The 17,619-nt window shown below is 39.7% G+C and overlaps 2 protein-coding genes across 5 annotated transcripts in view; both read right to left on the minus strand.

Moving 5' to 3' along the window:
* PRUNE2 (prune homolog 2 with BCH domain) overlaps positions 1 to 17,619 on the minus strand; it is a 280,715-nt gene that overhangs the window by 218,333 nt on the left and 44,763 nt on the right. For all 4 annotated transcript variants that reach the window (XM_060102342.1, XM_060102341.1, XM_060102340.1 and 1 more), the window contains exons 2-4: positions 11,501 to 11,605; positions 6,861 to 7,063; positions 4,569 to 4,732 (exon numbers count right to left, since the gene is read on the minus strand). In XM_060102342.1, the coding sequence (XP_059958325.1) occupies positions 4,569 to 4,732; positions 6,861 to 7,063; positions 11,501 to 11,605 (472 nt within the window). The remainder of the gene's footprint in view (positions 1 to 4,568; positions 4,733 to 6,860; positions 7,064 to 11,500; positions 11,606 to 17,619) is intronic.
* On the minus strand, positions 13,830 to 14,479 carry LOC132492334 (ER membrane protein complex subunit 6-like). Its single transcript, XM_060101801.1, has one exon. The coding sequence runs from the start codon at positions 14,477 to 14,479 to the stop codon at positions 13,937 to 13,939; it is 543 nt and encodes a 180-aa protein (XP_059957784.1). The 3' UTR covers positions 13,830 to 13,936.

The raw sequence follows: 17,619 nt of genomic DNA on the forward strand, positions 1-17,619 counted from the left end.
TAGAACGTAATCTCCATAAGTAAATCTATGCCTTTTCAGATGAAAGCGATGCTAATGATCTGTATCCTGAAATTTCTAAGTTTGAGGTATGTCCTACTAAAAGACAACAGCAAGAGCTAGCTATTGTAAGAAGTATTAATTCAAGAAAACACAAATTATGTCAACTTTGTTAAATCCCCTACAGAGCCTGAACACATATTAGCCATGGCTGGGTCACCTGTTGACATTTATCCGTAACTCTCCTGCCAAGGTCCATATGATAGTATGACAGGGGAGATTATTAGATAAACACAGCAGGTTATTTCTACACTGGCAACTTGATACCTACTTCTAATCAGTATACAAATGATCTTTTAACAGCATCCATAATAATCAGGTTCTATCTCCATATTTGAATATAATATTATCACATAATGCAAACATTTGGATATACAGCTACAGCAGTGAGTATAAGACTACAAAAGATTCCAATATGACTGATTTTAAGTATTAATATCCTGTATTTAGAGAAAAACATCAGCATGTATAAAAAAGAGATTTGGAACAGGAAATACATTTACTAGACAAGATGAAGCTGATTAAAACCATCCCTATATGCTGACTGAGGAGCAGAAAGTGTGTGATGCACTCTGCCCAGTTCCTGTATAAAATGCTATTACATATGTAAAAGTTGGAGGATGCCTATGACTATTAGGTGTCTTTTCAAGAAGACTGACATAAGGAAAAAACCTCTAGACTTAGATATTCTTTAAATAAGGAACTGGTATATGTGTTTGTTTTAGTAATAATATGAATTTTACAATTAATTATATTTCTATTTTTTCATTGACTCCAGGAAGCTCATATTCAAACTTTCAAACAGAACAACACTTTTACTCCTCCAAATTTATTTATTTGTATGTTTCCTGACTCTGACCCTTTTTTCTGTTTTGTTATATTTACATGCATTTTTGTAAGCCACTTCAAATATTCCATGGAAGAAGAAAGGGCACAAAAAATAAAATGAATAAATAATAGATGATAGATAGCTGACCTATGCAAATAGATACTACATTTAATATAAATATAGAGATCTAATAACAACGAGAGTGTATACTACATGATTCCATCTATATAATATACAAAACAGACAAAAACCAATCTCTAGTGTTATGGGGGACACATAGGGGTGGTAAAATTTAAAGAAAAGCAGGAAAGTGTGTGCCGTAAAAATCAGGATATTGGTTACCCTTACTTAGTTAGAGAGGGAGTGAGTGGTGATGGGGAGGGGCACAAAGCAGTCATCTTGTTCTACTTCTTAACCTGGTTAATTGTTAAAAGGGTGCCCCTTTTGTGATATTTCACTGAGCTGTATATTTATATTTTTATATTTATGTTTTGTATTCTTTTTTGTGCATGTATTATACTCCATGAAAGGGTTAACCTTATATATATAAAATGGACAACCAAAAGATGAAAATAAAAACAAATGTTCGCAAAATACGAAAACAAGGATTTCTAAAGGCTAAAAAAGTGGGGGGTATTATTGGAAGAAACAATGTTCAAATTCTGGACATTGAGAATATTGTAGGGGTGGGCTGGAATGAAATGGAAATTATAAAATCATAGTACCAATTAAATCAATATAGTCATAAAAACAGAAACTATATAAACAATCTTGCAAAATTCATTTTGTGACAGGATTTATTGAGGGTCTATTATATGACAGGCACAGTTCCAGGCACCAAAGATAAGAACAGTGGAACAGGAGGCTCAATCTTTTGCACATTAAGGAACACACAGAAAATTAGATTTTTTTTTCAGCCTACCAGGCTAGGAGGCATACTTAGGGTCCTCTCCAAGAACTGAGGGGATCAATATCTTGGCCCACTTGAAATCCACTTACAGCACACCAGTGTGCCTCAGCATGATGGATTTTAGGATATGATCATGGGAATGAAAGGCAAAGAACAATCAAATTGATTAAGTGCTTAGTTTGGAGTATATTCAGATTTTTTTGGCACAAAGTTTATAAAAATATATCTTCCATAGAGGTCCAATTATGCTGTTTTTAAAGCTTCTTTCAAGTCTTGACTGTAAATATTTAACCCTCTTGACATCTGGAAACAGACATTTTCAAAATTCTTTATGGCAAAGGTGAGTGTAGAAATTTGCATCCCTTCAAGACCTAGAAGAATGTATAATACATGTTCTAGACATGTGTGTCAAATTAATGATCATTTTGAGCACCCCAAAATACAAAATAACATAGCTATTTCCAGAGAAAACTCTTTAGAAAGAATTATGTTATGAAAATAATGAATACTAAAATTATTTACAGGCACATAAAAAAAGTTCCCTTTAAAACTTCCCTGTAGGTTTGGTGTTAATACATGATTGGAAAACTATAAAATCTAAGTTTGGGTTTAGTGAACATAGCAAAATTCGACTTGATTCCTTTCTTATATTTATTAAAGATTCAAGAGGTTTAAAAAATTGGCCCATTGCCCTTCTCACTCTGGACATTTCAGTTACCTTTTTAAAGTCAAACTCCTCAGATCATAATCCTTCCGTTCCCTTTTGGCCAAACTGTTCAGTGATGTTTCACCTCCCTTCCACATAATGTATACATGCGTATGCACACGCACACACTTTGGTCAAAGGTCCCCAGAGCCCTCTTTCCACTATAAGACACCCATATCTACTACCTCCCAGGCTTCAGTGACTCTGGCTTCCTCATGACAGCATCTGTATTGGCAGTCTTTTTTTTTTTTTTTTTTTTTTTTGCGGTACGCGGGCCTCTCACTGTTGGGGCCTCTCCCATTGCGGAGCACAGGCTCCGGATGCACAGGCTTAGCGGCCATGGCTCACGGGCCCAGCCACTCCACGGTATGTGGGATCTTCCCGGACCGGGGCACGAACCCATGTCCCCTGCATCGGAAGGCGGACTCTCAACCACTGCGCCACCAGGGAAGCCCTGTATTGGCAGTCTTCACTGGTAGAGGCACTGTATCTGTTCAAATTCCAATTTCCAAGCAACAAGGAAGTGATGTCCCTATCCTGCCAGCTTTCCAGTGCCATCTCAAGCCCAAAGTTATGAAAAATATCTGATGATAAGAAAAACCAAGGTCCTTTACCACAGTTCTAATTCTTGGTAGCTTTGAAAACTAAAACTAAGGTAACTAACAAGAGGGTCTGCATCCCTTCTAATTCCCTAAATCTGAATATCATCATCGTTATCATCATCATCATTGTCAACAACAAAATCATATCTTTGTTCCAATGTACTGCAGTTTGATATTATTTTTTACTTATAGAAAATCATGATGAACTACTCCTTGACTACATTTCTTTCCTACTAAACAACACGTGTATTTTTTTGAACAATAAACCAAACTTCTTAGTTTGTAAAATGTTTAAACAGCATATTCTCTAGTGTTTGCCTGCACCACATATTTGCACTGCCAAACAACTTCCTTCTTGGCCGAGATCCCCGATCGCCTTTATTTCCCTTCTGCTCTGTCATAAATAAATGATTGCGCTTATTTAGTTTACTTGAAGGCACAGTTTCCCAGAGAGCAGTTTTACAGATGTCCAGAGCCAGAAAAGTATTTAAAACAGGTTGACTGGGGCCGTTGGTTCTAAAACATTTGTCAGAACTATAAAAGTCTAGAACCTTGTTCTCTCCAGATTCTCGTAGAAGTAGAGGAAGCAAAGGAAAAAGGCCTTAAAAGAGTTGTCACGTATTCTTGGGCTTCTCTTTCCTTTTTTAATTCTTTCAGCCTGTTAATCACTGCTTTTCACTTTCCTATGTCAAATACTTCTGAAAAAAGTCTTTGTCTACCATGTTCAAGACGGATTGTTGGAAGGAGAAAAAAAAAGCTTTATACAAAACTCCAAACTGCCCTACATAAGATAATATGGAGTTTTTGTGGTTAATTTTGTGGCACCAAAGTCAACTGACAATTTCCCGCTTGGAAACCACTTTTTAGAAGCGATGGGCTCCACTGAGGAAGACGAAAGAGAGATGAGGAGGATAATTGACGATGGTGTGCTTAAGGCAGGCTGGTGAAGGTGGAAAACACTACATGATGGGGGGAGAAGGAGGTGGCAATCTGACCATAAAAGCCCTGCACAATATCACCAAAATGAAGGTGTGTAACTTTGCCATCCAAGCAGTATTATATAAACGTATAAGGCACGTATAAGTACCAGCAGATATTTCCATGTAGGGGTGTGGAATTCTGGCCCATATCCACTCTGTTCTGGAGCAAGAATCACCTCTGGAAGCTGTTAGGTGGCCAGAGGAGCTATTCCCGCTCCCCAGCAGAAGTGCAGCGGGTCCATTTAATATGCTGATCTGGTGCAAGAGCAAAGATCCTTCATGCCTGTTTCTAAATGCACATTTTTAATATTCAATATAATGCTACTCTTTAACAAACCCTTTACTCCCTGCCTCTCTGATGAAGCTTCCCGTGGTCTTGAAAGGGATTGTTAACCCAAGAATGGATCGCACTCTTTCTGCATGAGCGAGTCAAGAGACACTCCATTAAGCCTTCCAGTATTTAATAGAAAGAGTCATCTCTCACCTCTGAGCAGATGAGCCAGCTGCTCGGTGATGAGCTCGGGAGCCTCCTGGAGAATCTCTTTCACCACCAGAGAGGAGGAAGACTCTCGGTACTCAAACCCGGCATCGCCCTGCTCAACTGGATTAATGACCTTGACGACTGCTGATTCTAAAGTTTTGTCCTCACTGTAAAGCAAATGGAGGAAAGGAAGAGGAAGAGATATGGCATGTTTTCTTACTTTTTGGAATTATTTAACCTCTGCTTCCACACAAATGACCTCCTCTCAATAGCCAAATACATATGTATGTTCACATGACTTATTCTATGTGTTATCACATTTCATTTCAACTAATCACCTCCCCAAGAGTCTTAGAAGACCTTCACACCTTAGTACCTCTTCACACCTCTTGTTTTGCTGTTGGACATAATAATAACAACAATAATAATCATTGTTATAGCTAATATTTACTGAGCTTCTACTACAGGTCAGACACTATATATAATAAATACTTTCAGAGAATTATCACATTTTATACCATAAAATGACCCTATTCAATGGGTTCTATTAAAATCCCTATTTTACAATGGGGGGAAAAGGCATGAAAAGGTTAAGAAACGTGACTAAGACGACATGGGGAATATAACCAATATTTTGTAAAAACTGTAAATGGAGTGTAACCTTTAAAAATTGTATAAAAAAATAAAATAAGATAAAATAAAAGTGACCAAGGTCACATAGCTAGTAAGTAGACTACTTGTATTTAAACTCTATCTAGTTCCAAAGTTCACACATCCAGTTATGGTGCTGGAGGAAAAAATACTACTGGCTTATTTATTTCCACATCATTCTTCTTACATGAGATAGAGCTGGCTTTTATCGAAGGCAGGAAGAAAGATGTGGATAAAACTGTATTCTTTCTGTCTGCCAAAAACCAAAGAATGGCAAATGAAGAAAATGATCTCAATTTGATTTTGAAAAACATTCTATTTCATAAACAATCCAAAAGCCAGAATTCACAACTTCAGTCTCAAAACCAGCACAGTTTCCATTTTAATTGGTAACAAAACTCTCCCTAAGATCTTGACTGAAACACATGTTTCACAGTTCACTCCTTTGGCTTCCTGAATTGTTTTTGTCCACATCTACTTGTGTTATAGTTGGTTTGAAAAAGTTAACACGTAAATTTAGTCAAGCATGTGATCATCCTGAACACTAATAACTGAAGTCAGTCAAATAACCTATGAATAAGTCTCAGCCAGTTGTCAACAACTGATTGATAAATATTATTCAAAAGAATTTTGTGTGTTTCAAATAACATGGGGATAAAAACAGCCCACACAGGCAGATTATTTTCCAAACTCTTTATAACTGAATCAACTGCATGACTGATTCAGCGTATTCATCCCTAAAGATGCTTCCTTAAGAAGGTTAGATTAAAAAATTAGATACTTGTACACGTTTTTATTTCATGTATACTAAGATCAGTGTCCACTGGTGAATGTCATCAATGATTAGCAAATTGGCAAAGTGTGCAAAAAAACTATCATCTCAAACTACTGGGGACTCTTCACTCATTAGCAACAGAGAGCTTATCAAAATAGGACTCTTTGCGATGGGCTGTAAGGTCCTTGAAAGCAGGGAATTTGTCTCATTCCTCTTTATGTACCTGTAGATTCATGTACCAGTTAGCAACCCCTAAGGACTTATTGAAGGAAGCAGAAGACCCATGTTCTCGTCCAAGCTCTTCTACTAACTGCATGTGGTAATTTGGGCAAGTCATTTGCAACACTGGGTTTCAGGTTTCTTGTCCATAAAATAAGGAGTTCAAATTACATGAACTATCAAAAATCCATCCTTCTTTTATAGTATAATGCTATGAATAAATGAGCCAGTGATCAAAGGGCTTTCATAGCCCATGTACATAATTTTCCATTTCACTACTGAGATAAGAATCTTTCAGTTTTACTTAGTGTTTAATTTCAATCTTCATTATACATTTTCAGCAACAATACATAAGACTGTCGCGTTGCTATAAGAAAGTGTTTGAAATGATTTAAAATTATAATTTTGATCTATTTTACAAGAACTTTCCACTCAAAGATGTCATATTTGAAATGCCAAAGTAAAAACAGAGAATTGGCATAGCCTGAATTTTGACGTAAGAGAAAAAACACATTCCCTTTCCTGTGAATGTCCTTGGCCTTTAATACATCTCCCTAAACTACAAAAATCCTGAACAGGGTAACACTTTGCACAAAAGAACCTTTGTTAAAAGATCAAACCTCCCTCCAGAGCCTCATGTGAAGCCTTACCTCGCCAGCATATTGCTGCCAACAAGTGTTAGAGATAACTTCCCTTCATCATTTAGCTGATGCAGATTAATTTCATCTCGGAATATGTGGAATGATTCAGAGATATTTAGCTCTTCTAAAATAAACCTTGTCTCGGTGAAGTAGCTGAATTCAGTTCTTGATATGTTCAGCACGGGCAAACAGAGAACCTCGGGTGGGCTGACCTACCAGGAAAAAAAGTTGACTGAATCACTGACAGCAGCAGGAGGAAAGAATACAACTACATTTTCTCAAACCTGAGGATAACTGGAAGGGGAACGAAAGTCCTTTGGCCTCGCTAAACCACTTGACATTCATAACCAGCTTTTCCTGAACCCAATTAGCAGAGAATTTTCCTTGGGTAAGTGGCCCCTAATTTTTTTTAACCTCTTGTTACTCCACTTCTCGTGCCTTTCTTGAAATATTTTATGTCTCTTTGCACCCCTTCCACGACTGAAAAATATACATACACATGCTCTTCTTCATAGGAAACAAATTCACATGTCTTTATGGGATCAGCAGAAAATTAGAATGATTACAGCAGGATAGGTAAAGACTGTGGTGACACAGAAGGCCTATATGACCCATCTATATTGGATGCCTGCCACTTGGCTCCAGCCAATTGTTTCCATGCAGAAAATTCAGGTCCAGGATAGGTAAATCTTTCAATTACTCAAGAAAAGCTAGAAATCTTGATTTGGGGGTATTATCTGTGATGTTTAATTGTTACAATTAACTTTTTAATTAAAAATACTGTGTAGGAGGGGAATTCCCTGGTGGTCCAGGGGTTAAGACTCCACACTTCCAACGCAGGGGGCACGGGTTCGATCCCTGGTCGGGGAACTAAGATCCCACATGCTGCACGGCAAGGCCAAAAATATATATATATATACTGTGTAGGTTAGTTAAAACTTATATGAGCCAAAATCTGGCCCACAGACTAGCAGACTGTGATTTCTATTAATTTCTTATATTATTTTAAAAAATCTTATGTTAACAAACCTCTTTAAAAAAACTGTAGTGATGGGGGAAACAGGAGATGGGTAGACGTTAGAGAATTTCAGTTTCACAATAATAAACTTATTTTTCCATAGGAATTTTTTAAATGAAGGTGCTTTTAAAAATGACTATGGGGCTTCCCTGGTGGCGCAGTGGTTGAGAGTCCACCTGCCGATGCAGAGGACACGGGTTCGTGCCCCGGTCCAGGAGGATCCCACATGCCGCGGAGCGGCTGGGCCCGTGAGCCATGGCCACTGAGCCTGCGCGTCCGGAGCCTGTGCTCCGCAATGGGAGAGGCCACAACAGTGAGAGGCCCGCGTACCGCAAAAAAAAAAAAAAAAAAAAAAAAAAATGACTATGAGTCTGTAGCAATAAACCCTAAATATCGCTGAGAGAATGTGGGTTTTGGGAGCACTGAATTTTTGCATAAAGTAAATGGCCTTTGTTCTCTCGTCATCACCAGCTCTGTCACAAGCCTAGTATTTGTTATACAGTTTTAACATCTTTATCATCCATCTCCCCTTCCTAGCAGGGATTTTTGTCTTTTTTGTTCAGTTATGTTTTTCAGTGCATAAAATGGTCTGGCACAAAGTAGGTAACACATATTTTTTGAGTGGAATAAATGAATCACCTACTGCTATGGTATACAAAGCACAAAGCCATTCCAACAAGGTGGTTTTTATTCCACCTGTCAGGCTAATACAGAATCACAATCATGTAATAATTATTAGCAATTTATGCATAGCAAGTTGTTTTTCTTATTAATTGAAAGAGTTATATCTAACTCCTGATACTGAAACTTGAGTCAAGAGCCATGTGGCCTGAGCCTATCCTGGCAGGACCTATTCTGGAGTTGGAGTCAGAAAAACTAGGTTCTAGCCCCAGCCTCTGCTGTGTGACTTTGAGAAAGCTATTTTTCTTTCTGAACCTCAGTTTTCTCCATCCATAGAATGGGGCTTACCTACCAGAGTGAAAAGTATTTAAACAGTCAAACATGTGAAGCTGCAAATTTTGTCCTTCTCCTATGTGTTAATACTCTGAGAGGGAGTAGCCAGGTTCTCAGGAAAAATTAAAATGGAGATGCAGACCTGTGATAGGGGGCAGGGTCCAGTAAATTAAGAGGAAGACACAGATCTTAACAAATTCCCAGTATGTGACCCATCACTAAGTACATATTGGTCCCCATGCTTAGTAGCGAGCCTTAGAAGAGAGAGAAAAGAGGCCACACATCTCTTTATCTATTTTACTATTACAACTAGTTTTCTCACTCCTTTTGTTGGATGTTATTATATTCATTTAGGACACTGTAGCTGTTGGTGGTGGTGTCATTATTATTATATAATTTCCTTAAGAGTCCATGCCATGGTCAGTCTAAAAACCAGTCTGGTTCAGTCAACTCTATGTTCTCAAGACATGCAACACCTTCTAGAAGTCAAAAAACCCAGTTAAATCATTAATCATTAGAGAAATACAAATCAAAACTACAATGAGATATCATCTCACACTGGTCAGAATGGCCATCATCAAAAAATCTACAAACAATAAATGCTGGAGAGGGTGTGGAGAAAAGGGAACCCTCTAGCACTGTTGGTGGGAATCTAACTTGATACAGCCACTATGGAGAACAGTATGGAGGTTCCTTAAAAACTAAAAATAGAACTACCATACGACCCAGCAATCCTACTACTGGGCATATACCCTGAGAAAACCATAATTCAAAAAGAGGCATGTACCAAAATATTCACTGCAGCTCTATTTACAATAGCCAGGACATGGAAGCAACCTAAGTGTCCATCAACATATGAATGTATAAAGAAGATGTGGTACATATATACAATGGAATATTACTCAGCCATAAAAAGAAACGAAATTGAGTTATTTGTAGTGAGGTGGATGGACCTAGAGTCTGTCATACAGAGTGAAGTAAGTCAGAAAGAGAAAGACAAATACTGTATGCTAACACATATATATGGAATCTAAAAAAAAAAAAAAAAAAATAATAATAATGGTCATGAAGAACCTAGGGGCAAGACGGGAATAAAAACACAGACCTACTAGAGGGTGGACTTGGGGATACGGGGAGTGGGGGTGGGCTGGGACGAGGGGGGAGGGTGGCATGGACGTGTATACACTACCGGGCGTGAAGTGGATAGCTGGTGGGAGGCGGCCGCGTGGCGGGGGAGATCCGCTCCATGCTTTGTGACTGCCTGGAGGGGTGGGATAGGGAGGGTGGGAGGGAGGGAGACAGGAGGGGGGAGATATGGGGACGTATGTATATGTGTGACATTCACTTTGTTGTAGAGCAGCTAATGCACCATTGTGGAGCAATTATATTCCAATAAAGACGTTTAAAAAACAAAAAACCCAGTTAAGGCAGGCAGTGGGGGGAGATAAATTAGGAGTTTGGGATTAACATATATACACTACTATATATAAAATAGGTAAACAACAAGGACCTACTGCATAGCATAGGGAATTATACTCAGTATCTTGTAATATCCTATAATGGAAAAGAATCTGAAAATCAAGTGTACAGCAAAGTAACTGAATCGCTTTGCTGTACACTTGAAACTAACACAATATTGTAAATTAACTATACTTCAATAAAAAATAAATAAATAAGAAAAAATTCAGTTAATAAGATTAGTATTCGATATGCATGTCTTAACACCGGCACATTTCTCTCCTCATACCAATTAATCTCCCTTGTAAAGTTTGGCACATTTTAAGATAAATTTGATAGAAAGCCGTATGTAGATATCAGAAGATTTTATCTGGCATTTTTGTCAGCTGCTGACCCAGAGCCATTCTTGCCACCTATAGCTCATTCTGGAAGACTGGGTTTCATGTGAATTTAAATCGTTCTAGATCAGCTATGCATACTCTCAGAGTTTAGGATCCAAACAAAATTGGAATAAAACAAATTTAACTCCAGAAAATTAAAAACTGTCTGAAATTGGGAATAGCACTGAGACACTCATAATGTACTTTTTTAGGCCTTAAGGTGAGCCATTAACATGGGCTGATGAATTTATGGAATGGAAATTTTAAAACAGTTTATTTCAAGAAAGGTCGTTTCCATCTCTGGCCCAAGGGAGATTACTGCAACTGAGAATGACCTTGCTGTGCAAAGTCAGGCTAAAAGGCAAACACAGAATATAGATGTGACATGTAATACCTCTATTACTGAAAATTCCAGCCAGTATGCTCTGTACTTCATGTAATGTTCACACAGGTTATTCTGCACATATTTTTCTACTCCCAAAGGCAAGATTATCCAACAAGGATGGTAAAGGAAAACAAGAAATTCTGAACCTTACTTTTGTCAATTCTCTGAACTTCCATAAAAGTAATCAACTATTATAAAATTTTTAAATTTTTAATTGAAAAAAATTGATCTTATTGAAATAATGTTTTATGCAGAGTCAGTAAAAAATGACTAGAACAATGCCTAACATGTAATAAGTGACCACTAAATATCTGTTAATGGATTATAATACATTATTCTCTGCAACAATAAACCAGACCACGAAAATTTAAGTTTCCTTGTTTTTCCTGAAAATGTTTGTTTTTAAAAGTTATACCATAATTCAAATAAAAAACAGAACCTTCTTTTCCCTCACCTTGTCTAGAAAGTAAGCATATGTGAAGGCAGAAATGAGAGAATCCAGGTCACACGATTTATGTCCAATAACCACATGGACCTTCTCCAAGCGTTTGCTTCGATTCTGAAACAAATCCAAATAAAACATCACAATTTAACAACAGATTAATATAAAGTGGATATTTTTCAATCTTTTTTAAAGTATGCCTTAGCTATATTCAGACAATTTCAGAAATTCATAAATGTAACATGAAGTTTTATATAAGGACATAAAACTGCATAACGTTTAACATTCAGAAATGCTCATTCAAATTTTAGTTAATCGTCAGGAACAGAAAATTGTTGGTTCGAAACCTCGGGAGCTTCTTTGGGTGAAATCTGAAACTGGCCCCCATACACAGAAGGCAAAGGGAGATTGAAGAAAGAGGCAGGCCACTCCAGATTGGTAGGTGGCAGGTTCAATATGCAAGGGAACTTACAAGGCTTGTCTTGGGCGGCCACAAGACAAGTATATCTCCACACCTGCCCACCAGAATCAAAAGTTTATATAGAGGCCTTAACTGGCTGCAGTGACGTATGGTCTCAACAACACATTGCTCTCTCGAGGCTGTGTCCTTGAAAATGGTTCCCACTGTGTGATCACTTTTTAATTGTACTGATTGTACCATCCAATGTCAGGGGAGGGGGTGAGGAGCCTCCAATTGCCAGGGTCTAGCTCTCGGGTCAACTGGCAGTCATGTCCTCTCAATGACCTCCTCCAACAATAATGTGGTTTTATTAAGATCATCCACAATCTAACTTAATATGAACTGTATCTCTGAGTCATAATTTTTTAGTAAAAGATTATTTTGGTCTAAAGAGCAGTTCCATAGTATTCCATATCACTTCCTTATATAAGATGTTCTTCTCACTTTGAGAGACAAAGTGACTTTTTTCATATGTCCCTGGCGTGCAACACAATTTGGTATGAATTTATTTTTTCCTGCCACATTTTGGGTGACAGGATATGCCCTCTCTGCATTACATTCTATCAGTTAGCAAATAAAAGTTGTTGTAACACTTTTCTTCCCTCCAGAGAGAGGACTCTGATTAGTATTATTTCTCTAAAAATACAAATCAGTTGCTATTAAAGAGTGTATATTGTCACCTCTCTGTAAGAGAATACATACTATTTTCTTTCCTGGCTAACTCAATACTTCCTTAAAATTCCTTTATAGAAGGCTGACCTCCTTATAAAATACTGAGTTGGATTGCTAAAGAACTAATCACTTCCAGAAAATTTCACAACAAAACTGTCCAATAATGATGTGTAACCTAAATTGACACCTTTATAGTATGTCAGAGATGATACATATGTATACTTCCCCCACTTTTCATCCTTTGTTTTTTTGTGCGGCAAGCGGGCCTCCCACTGCTGTGGCTTCTCCCGCCGCGGGGCACAGGCTCCAGACGTGCAGGCTCAGCGGCCATGGCTCACGGGCCCAGCCGCTCCGCGGCATGTGGGATCCTCCCAGACCGGGGCACGAACCTGTGTCCCCTGCATCGGCAGGCGGACTCTCAACCACTGTGCCACCAGGGAAGCCCCAACCTTTGTTTTAATTTCTTTTTTTAGGACTGACTAGAAAGCCAACTCAATTATAGTACTACTCAAAAAACCTACATTAAAAATCCACTGTTCGTGACCACTTCAATAAAAAAGACTTGTTATTCCTTTTTCTACAGAACAAAGGTAAAGGATTATTTAGTAACTTACTAGGCCTCTTACAATGTGTTGGTATGTATAGGGAACTGCCGTATCAGACTCAGAAACTAGTTATTCAACAACCAAGTTGTGGCCCAAGGAACATAATAAAGTAAATCTCGGAGGAGGCTCGGTCAAGAGCCTATCAACGCAGAGAATGACGGCAGGATCAATATTGCAGATGAGTCGTCCAGTACGCAATATTGTTAACTTAAAATAAATGTATATATTTTAAAATATATTGACATCTTGATCTGTAGTAAAACAACAGGATTTGATTTGATTTGATATATATATTTTTTTTTTTTTTTTTTTTTTTGCGGTACGCAGGCCTCTCACTGTTGTGGCCTCTCCCGTTGTGGAGTACAGGCTCCTGACGCGCAGGCTCAGCGGCCATGGCTCACGGGCCTAGCCGCTCCGCGGCATGTGGGATCTTCCCGGACCGGGGCTCGAACCCGCGTCCCCTGAATCGGCAGGCGGACTCTCAACCACTGCACCACCAGGGAAGCCCCCCCCCCCTTTTTAAAGGGTCTCACGCTTCATTTAATCTGAAGAACAGTACAGGCTCTTCGGCTTAAGATATAAATTATTTATAACGTTACAGGACAAGCGGCGACTCCAATAATTTAAAAACTAGGTAAGTCTACCTAGTGTTAATTTCCGGCAACAGTCCTCCCAATCTGTTTTTTTTTTAAAGTCATCCCTGCCCACGTTTCAGTAGACGTGCACCATGCCGTAGAGGAATGTCCAGAACAGGACGTTGGTGAAGAGGCCTCCGATGAGACCTCCTGTAAAGAGAGGTCTTCGCGACTTAAAATATTTGCCCCACCTCCTTCCCGCCTTGAGAATTAAGAGCAGGGAGAGCAGGATGGAGGTGAGCAGGTAGAAGATGAAGCCGTAGAGGCCGGTGAGGCCGAGGATGCCGGCCGTGGCCCCTGACAGCGCCGGCACCGAGGTCCGGCAGTAATCCAGGACGGCGGCGTTGCCCCGCACAGCGGCCTCGCTGATGAACAGCGGCCCCTCCCGCTTGGCCACCACAGCGGCCACCGCACCCGCCCTGGCTCGGCCTCTGCTTTCTCGTGGAGCAACGCGGGGCTGCGGAGAGAACCAAGTTACAGGTGGCGCCCGGAGCGTGGCGAGTTGGGTTTGCGCCGCCCCTCCCCCTGGGGCTGCGGAGACCCCGCACCCCTCAGTCTCGGACCTTTGAAAGACGCTGAAAAGGCTGAGGGCTCGGGCTTGCTGGCGGCACATCTGCATTTACGGCCCAGACTCGCCCAGTTACCTGGAGCCCGGCGGCGGACGCAGTAGCTCTGCGCTTCCTCAGACAGCCCGTGGTAGGCATTCCTGCGGCGCCATCTTGCACTCAAACAACAGGAGTTTAAAACGTTATAAACTCTCTGAAGATACTTACAACCACTGCCCTCCCATCACCATCTGTAGCTCCCATTCCTTCCTCTCCCAGCTTCCTTCCCTCGAGCTCAGAAATGTATAGCTAGCTCACTTGTACTTTTTGAGGATTCGTCGAGGCCCAGTTCTTACTCTCAAAGCCAGACTGCTTCCCCTGTGCAAGACAGTTAGATATTTTAGAGGAATCTAAAGAAATTTGGCTAAATGGAATTACACTCCATTACAACACAAACAAATGCATTAGGAAATCATATTACTGTAGACTGTTGTTCTTCCGAGAAGCTCGAAGGTCTAAGTAGACATTACCTCATTTCTCCTCCCATATCTCTTGTAAGGCAGACAGTAAGAAGATGAATAACACGTTTTATAGGTCAATAGAGTCTGTGATAGGTCCAGGATTGTTCCCAGAACCCATGATCCAGTACAAAGAGCCCTGTCTCTTCTGCCCTTCACCAACCACCCCATAATGCCATAATGACTTCAGCATCCACAAAATGAGCAAGCATGGAGATTGACGGAGAAAGAGAATGTTAAATATGCCTTCTAAATACAGCAAGGCTTCAGAAAATTGTAGCATTAAAATACCCCAAAGCTGACCTATCCGCTTTCTTGTCTAGGTTCAGTAATTCCTAGGCACGGCTCTGCATTCAACACTCAACTTCCACGAAAGAAGACATGGGGGGAAATAAGAAGACTTGTGTGCCAATTCATTTCAAAGCCCAAGCCAATCACTAATTAGAAAAAGAAAGGAGCTAAATAGGATTGTGAACCCAAACATGCTAGACCAACTTTCACAATTTGGGAATCTTCCAAAATTATGATTTATTCATCCTTCTCCATTTAAAGAGAAAATAGCACGTATCATCTTACAGATCAGGCTGTAGAAGATCCCAGTACAAATCTTTGAGGGTTACTTGTAGTGCCACATGCCTCTCTCTTCATGCTTTCTTGTTTGTCTTCTGATTCCCCCTTCTTCCCACACATCCAGTTCCCTAAGAGTCATGACTTCTTCTGGCTCCACTTACTTTGTCTGCCATCTCCAGTCAATGCCCCAGCCCCCAGGCTCCAATACTATCTTCTCCCCATCACCCACCTCCATCAAAATGTACCATTCTGGTGCCCATACTATCAGGGATCTATCTGCTCCTCCACTAGCAATTCCAATAGAGAGTCCATGCCAATGAGTACCCTTGGGTTAATGCGTTACCCACCAAGGTAACGTACTTTCATTTTAAAGAGACCTTCCAGAGATTATGCCACAATTCAAAAAGATGACCAGAAATTTCAGCCTGGCTGAAAATGTTGGACAAGAAAAAAGGGACCTCACAACAAGAAGGTACCTTTGGTGACTACCAATCAGCCTTAAAAATAGTAGGCTCAACCTCAAAAAAATCTTAGATGTTCCAAAGTGCCTGATTCCTACCAAAACCCACTAAGATATAATTAAGAGTGTAGCAAAAGTCAGATATCATAGTAACCAGGCTCAGGCAGACTCCTGCCTGCTTGGAGGAATAAAACATGAAATTAGTTATATCAATCTTAATATCTATGTCCCTTGATACAGTTCAAATTGGAGATTAGAGTATTCACAAAGAGACAAATTATGCTCAAATAAAAGTGACATATGTACAATTTTATCAATTCAATTAATCATTGTCATTCAACTAATAAAACCCTGTTTGTGCCAGGCATTGCACTAAGTCCTGGGGATACAGCACTGAACCAAACAGACAAAAATCCCAGTCCCCATGGTACTTTTATTTTAGTGCAAGGAGATATAAAGAACCAGTAATTAGATTATGATGAATGGAAGAGGAGGGTGCCCTGGGATGAGGCTCACTGAGAAGGTGACATTTGAATAAAGACCCAAAGTGAAGAAGTGGGACCTCCAGTTATCTCAGGCCAAGGAAATAGCAGGTGCAAAGGTGAAAGCATGCCCAGGATGTTCAACAAATAATTATTACCTAGTGTATACATTTTCTAAATGTGACTTTGTAAATTCCTAGCCAGGAGTGAATAGATCTGGCAAGGAAATAGCCACCCCCTGGTATTGATACAAGCACACCAAGCCTTAAGGAATCTCAGGAGACAGAAGATTCATCGTTACTACCTACACCCAGTGCTGATCAAGCCCAACACAAAATGGAATCTTGATAATGGTTGAAATAGATACTACACTCAATTTATACTATACCCTACACTTCCAAATAGATGGACAGAATCTTACCATAATCAATGTATAAAAGAAAACATATTGAATATGCCAGTATTCCAGACCACAATTTTAATATGCTTTCAAAGTGTAAATCTATACCTCACTAAAGTGAGACTTCTTAATGAAGTTTACTTCTTACCTCTTTTTAAAAGCAGAGAAATACCTAAGCATTCAGATTCAACCGCCCGTGAAAGCAAACTATACTTGTCAGGCAAAAGCACTTTCAAACACACCCACAGAAAACAGACCTGATCAGAAACAGCCTTGCCATAAGCTCAGCCTCCTCCGTCAATTTCTTCATAACTCCACCCTCTGAGGAACAAAGCTGCTCCTGCCTGGAACTTTCACATCCGGAGCCCCACAGCTAACCTTTAGTCAACAAACCCTTGCAATACAGTTATACTATGATTTCTCCATACCCATCCTACCCAACTCTCTTTTCCTAAAAACCCCAGGCAAATGTTTTCAAAAATAATGATTTGAAATGAATTTTGTTTCAAAAACGTTATAGGCAAAGCCTGTGAAAGTTGGAGAGTCCCCTTCCTCGCACATTAAAGTAGGGCACATTCCTTAGTCCCTCATCCTTAACCAAAAAGTGAAGACGCGATAGAAGAAGCTGCTTGAATTTATCGAATGGTATCTCCAAAGAAACCCAGGCACAGAAAACAGTTGGCAATTGACTTGACTACTTCTAACTCCAAGTCAATGAGGGGTCTTCCTTCCTGAAGGCTGGCTCTGGGTGGCACAGAAAAGGGCCCAGTTCCTCCCCAGAAAA

The sequence above is a fragment of the Mesoplodon densirostris genome, chromosome 6, assembly GCF_025265405.1.
Source record: "Mesoplodon densirostris isolate mMesDen1 chromosome 6, mMesDen1 primary haplotype, whole genome shotgun sequence".
Taxonomy (NCBI): domain Eukaryota; kingdom Metazoa; phylum Chordata; class Mammalia; order Artiodactyla; family Ziphiidae; genus Mesoplodon; species Mesoplodon densirostris.

Coding starts and splice junctions, on each gene's coding strand:
- LOC132492334 (XM_060101801.1), bottom strand. CDS start 14,479: ATGCAGATGTGCCGCCAGCAAGCCCGAGCCCTCAGCCTTTTCAGCGTC.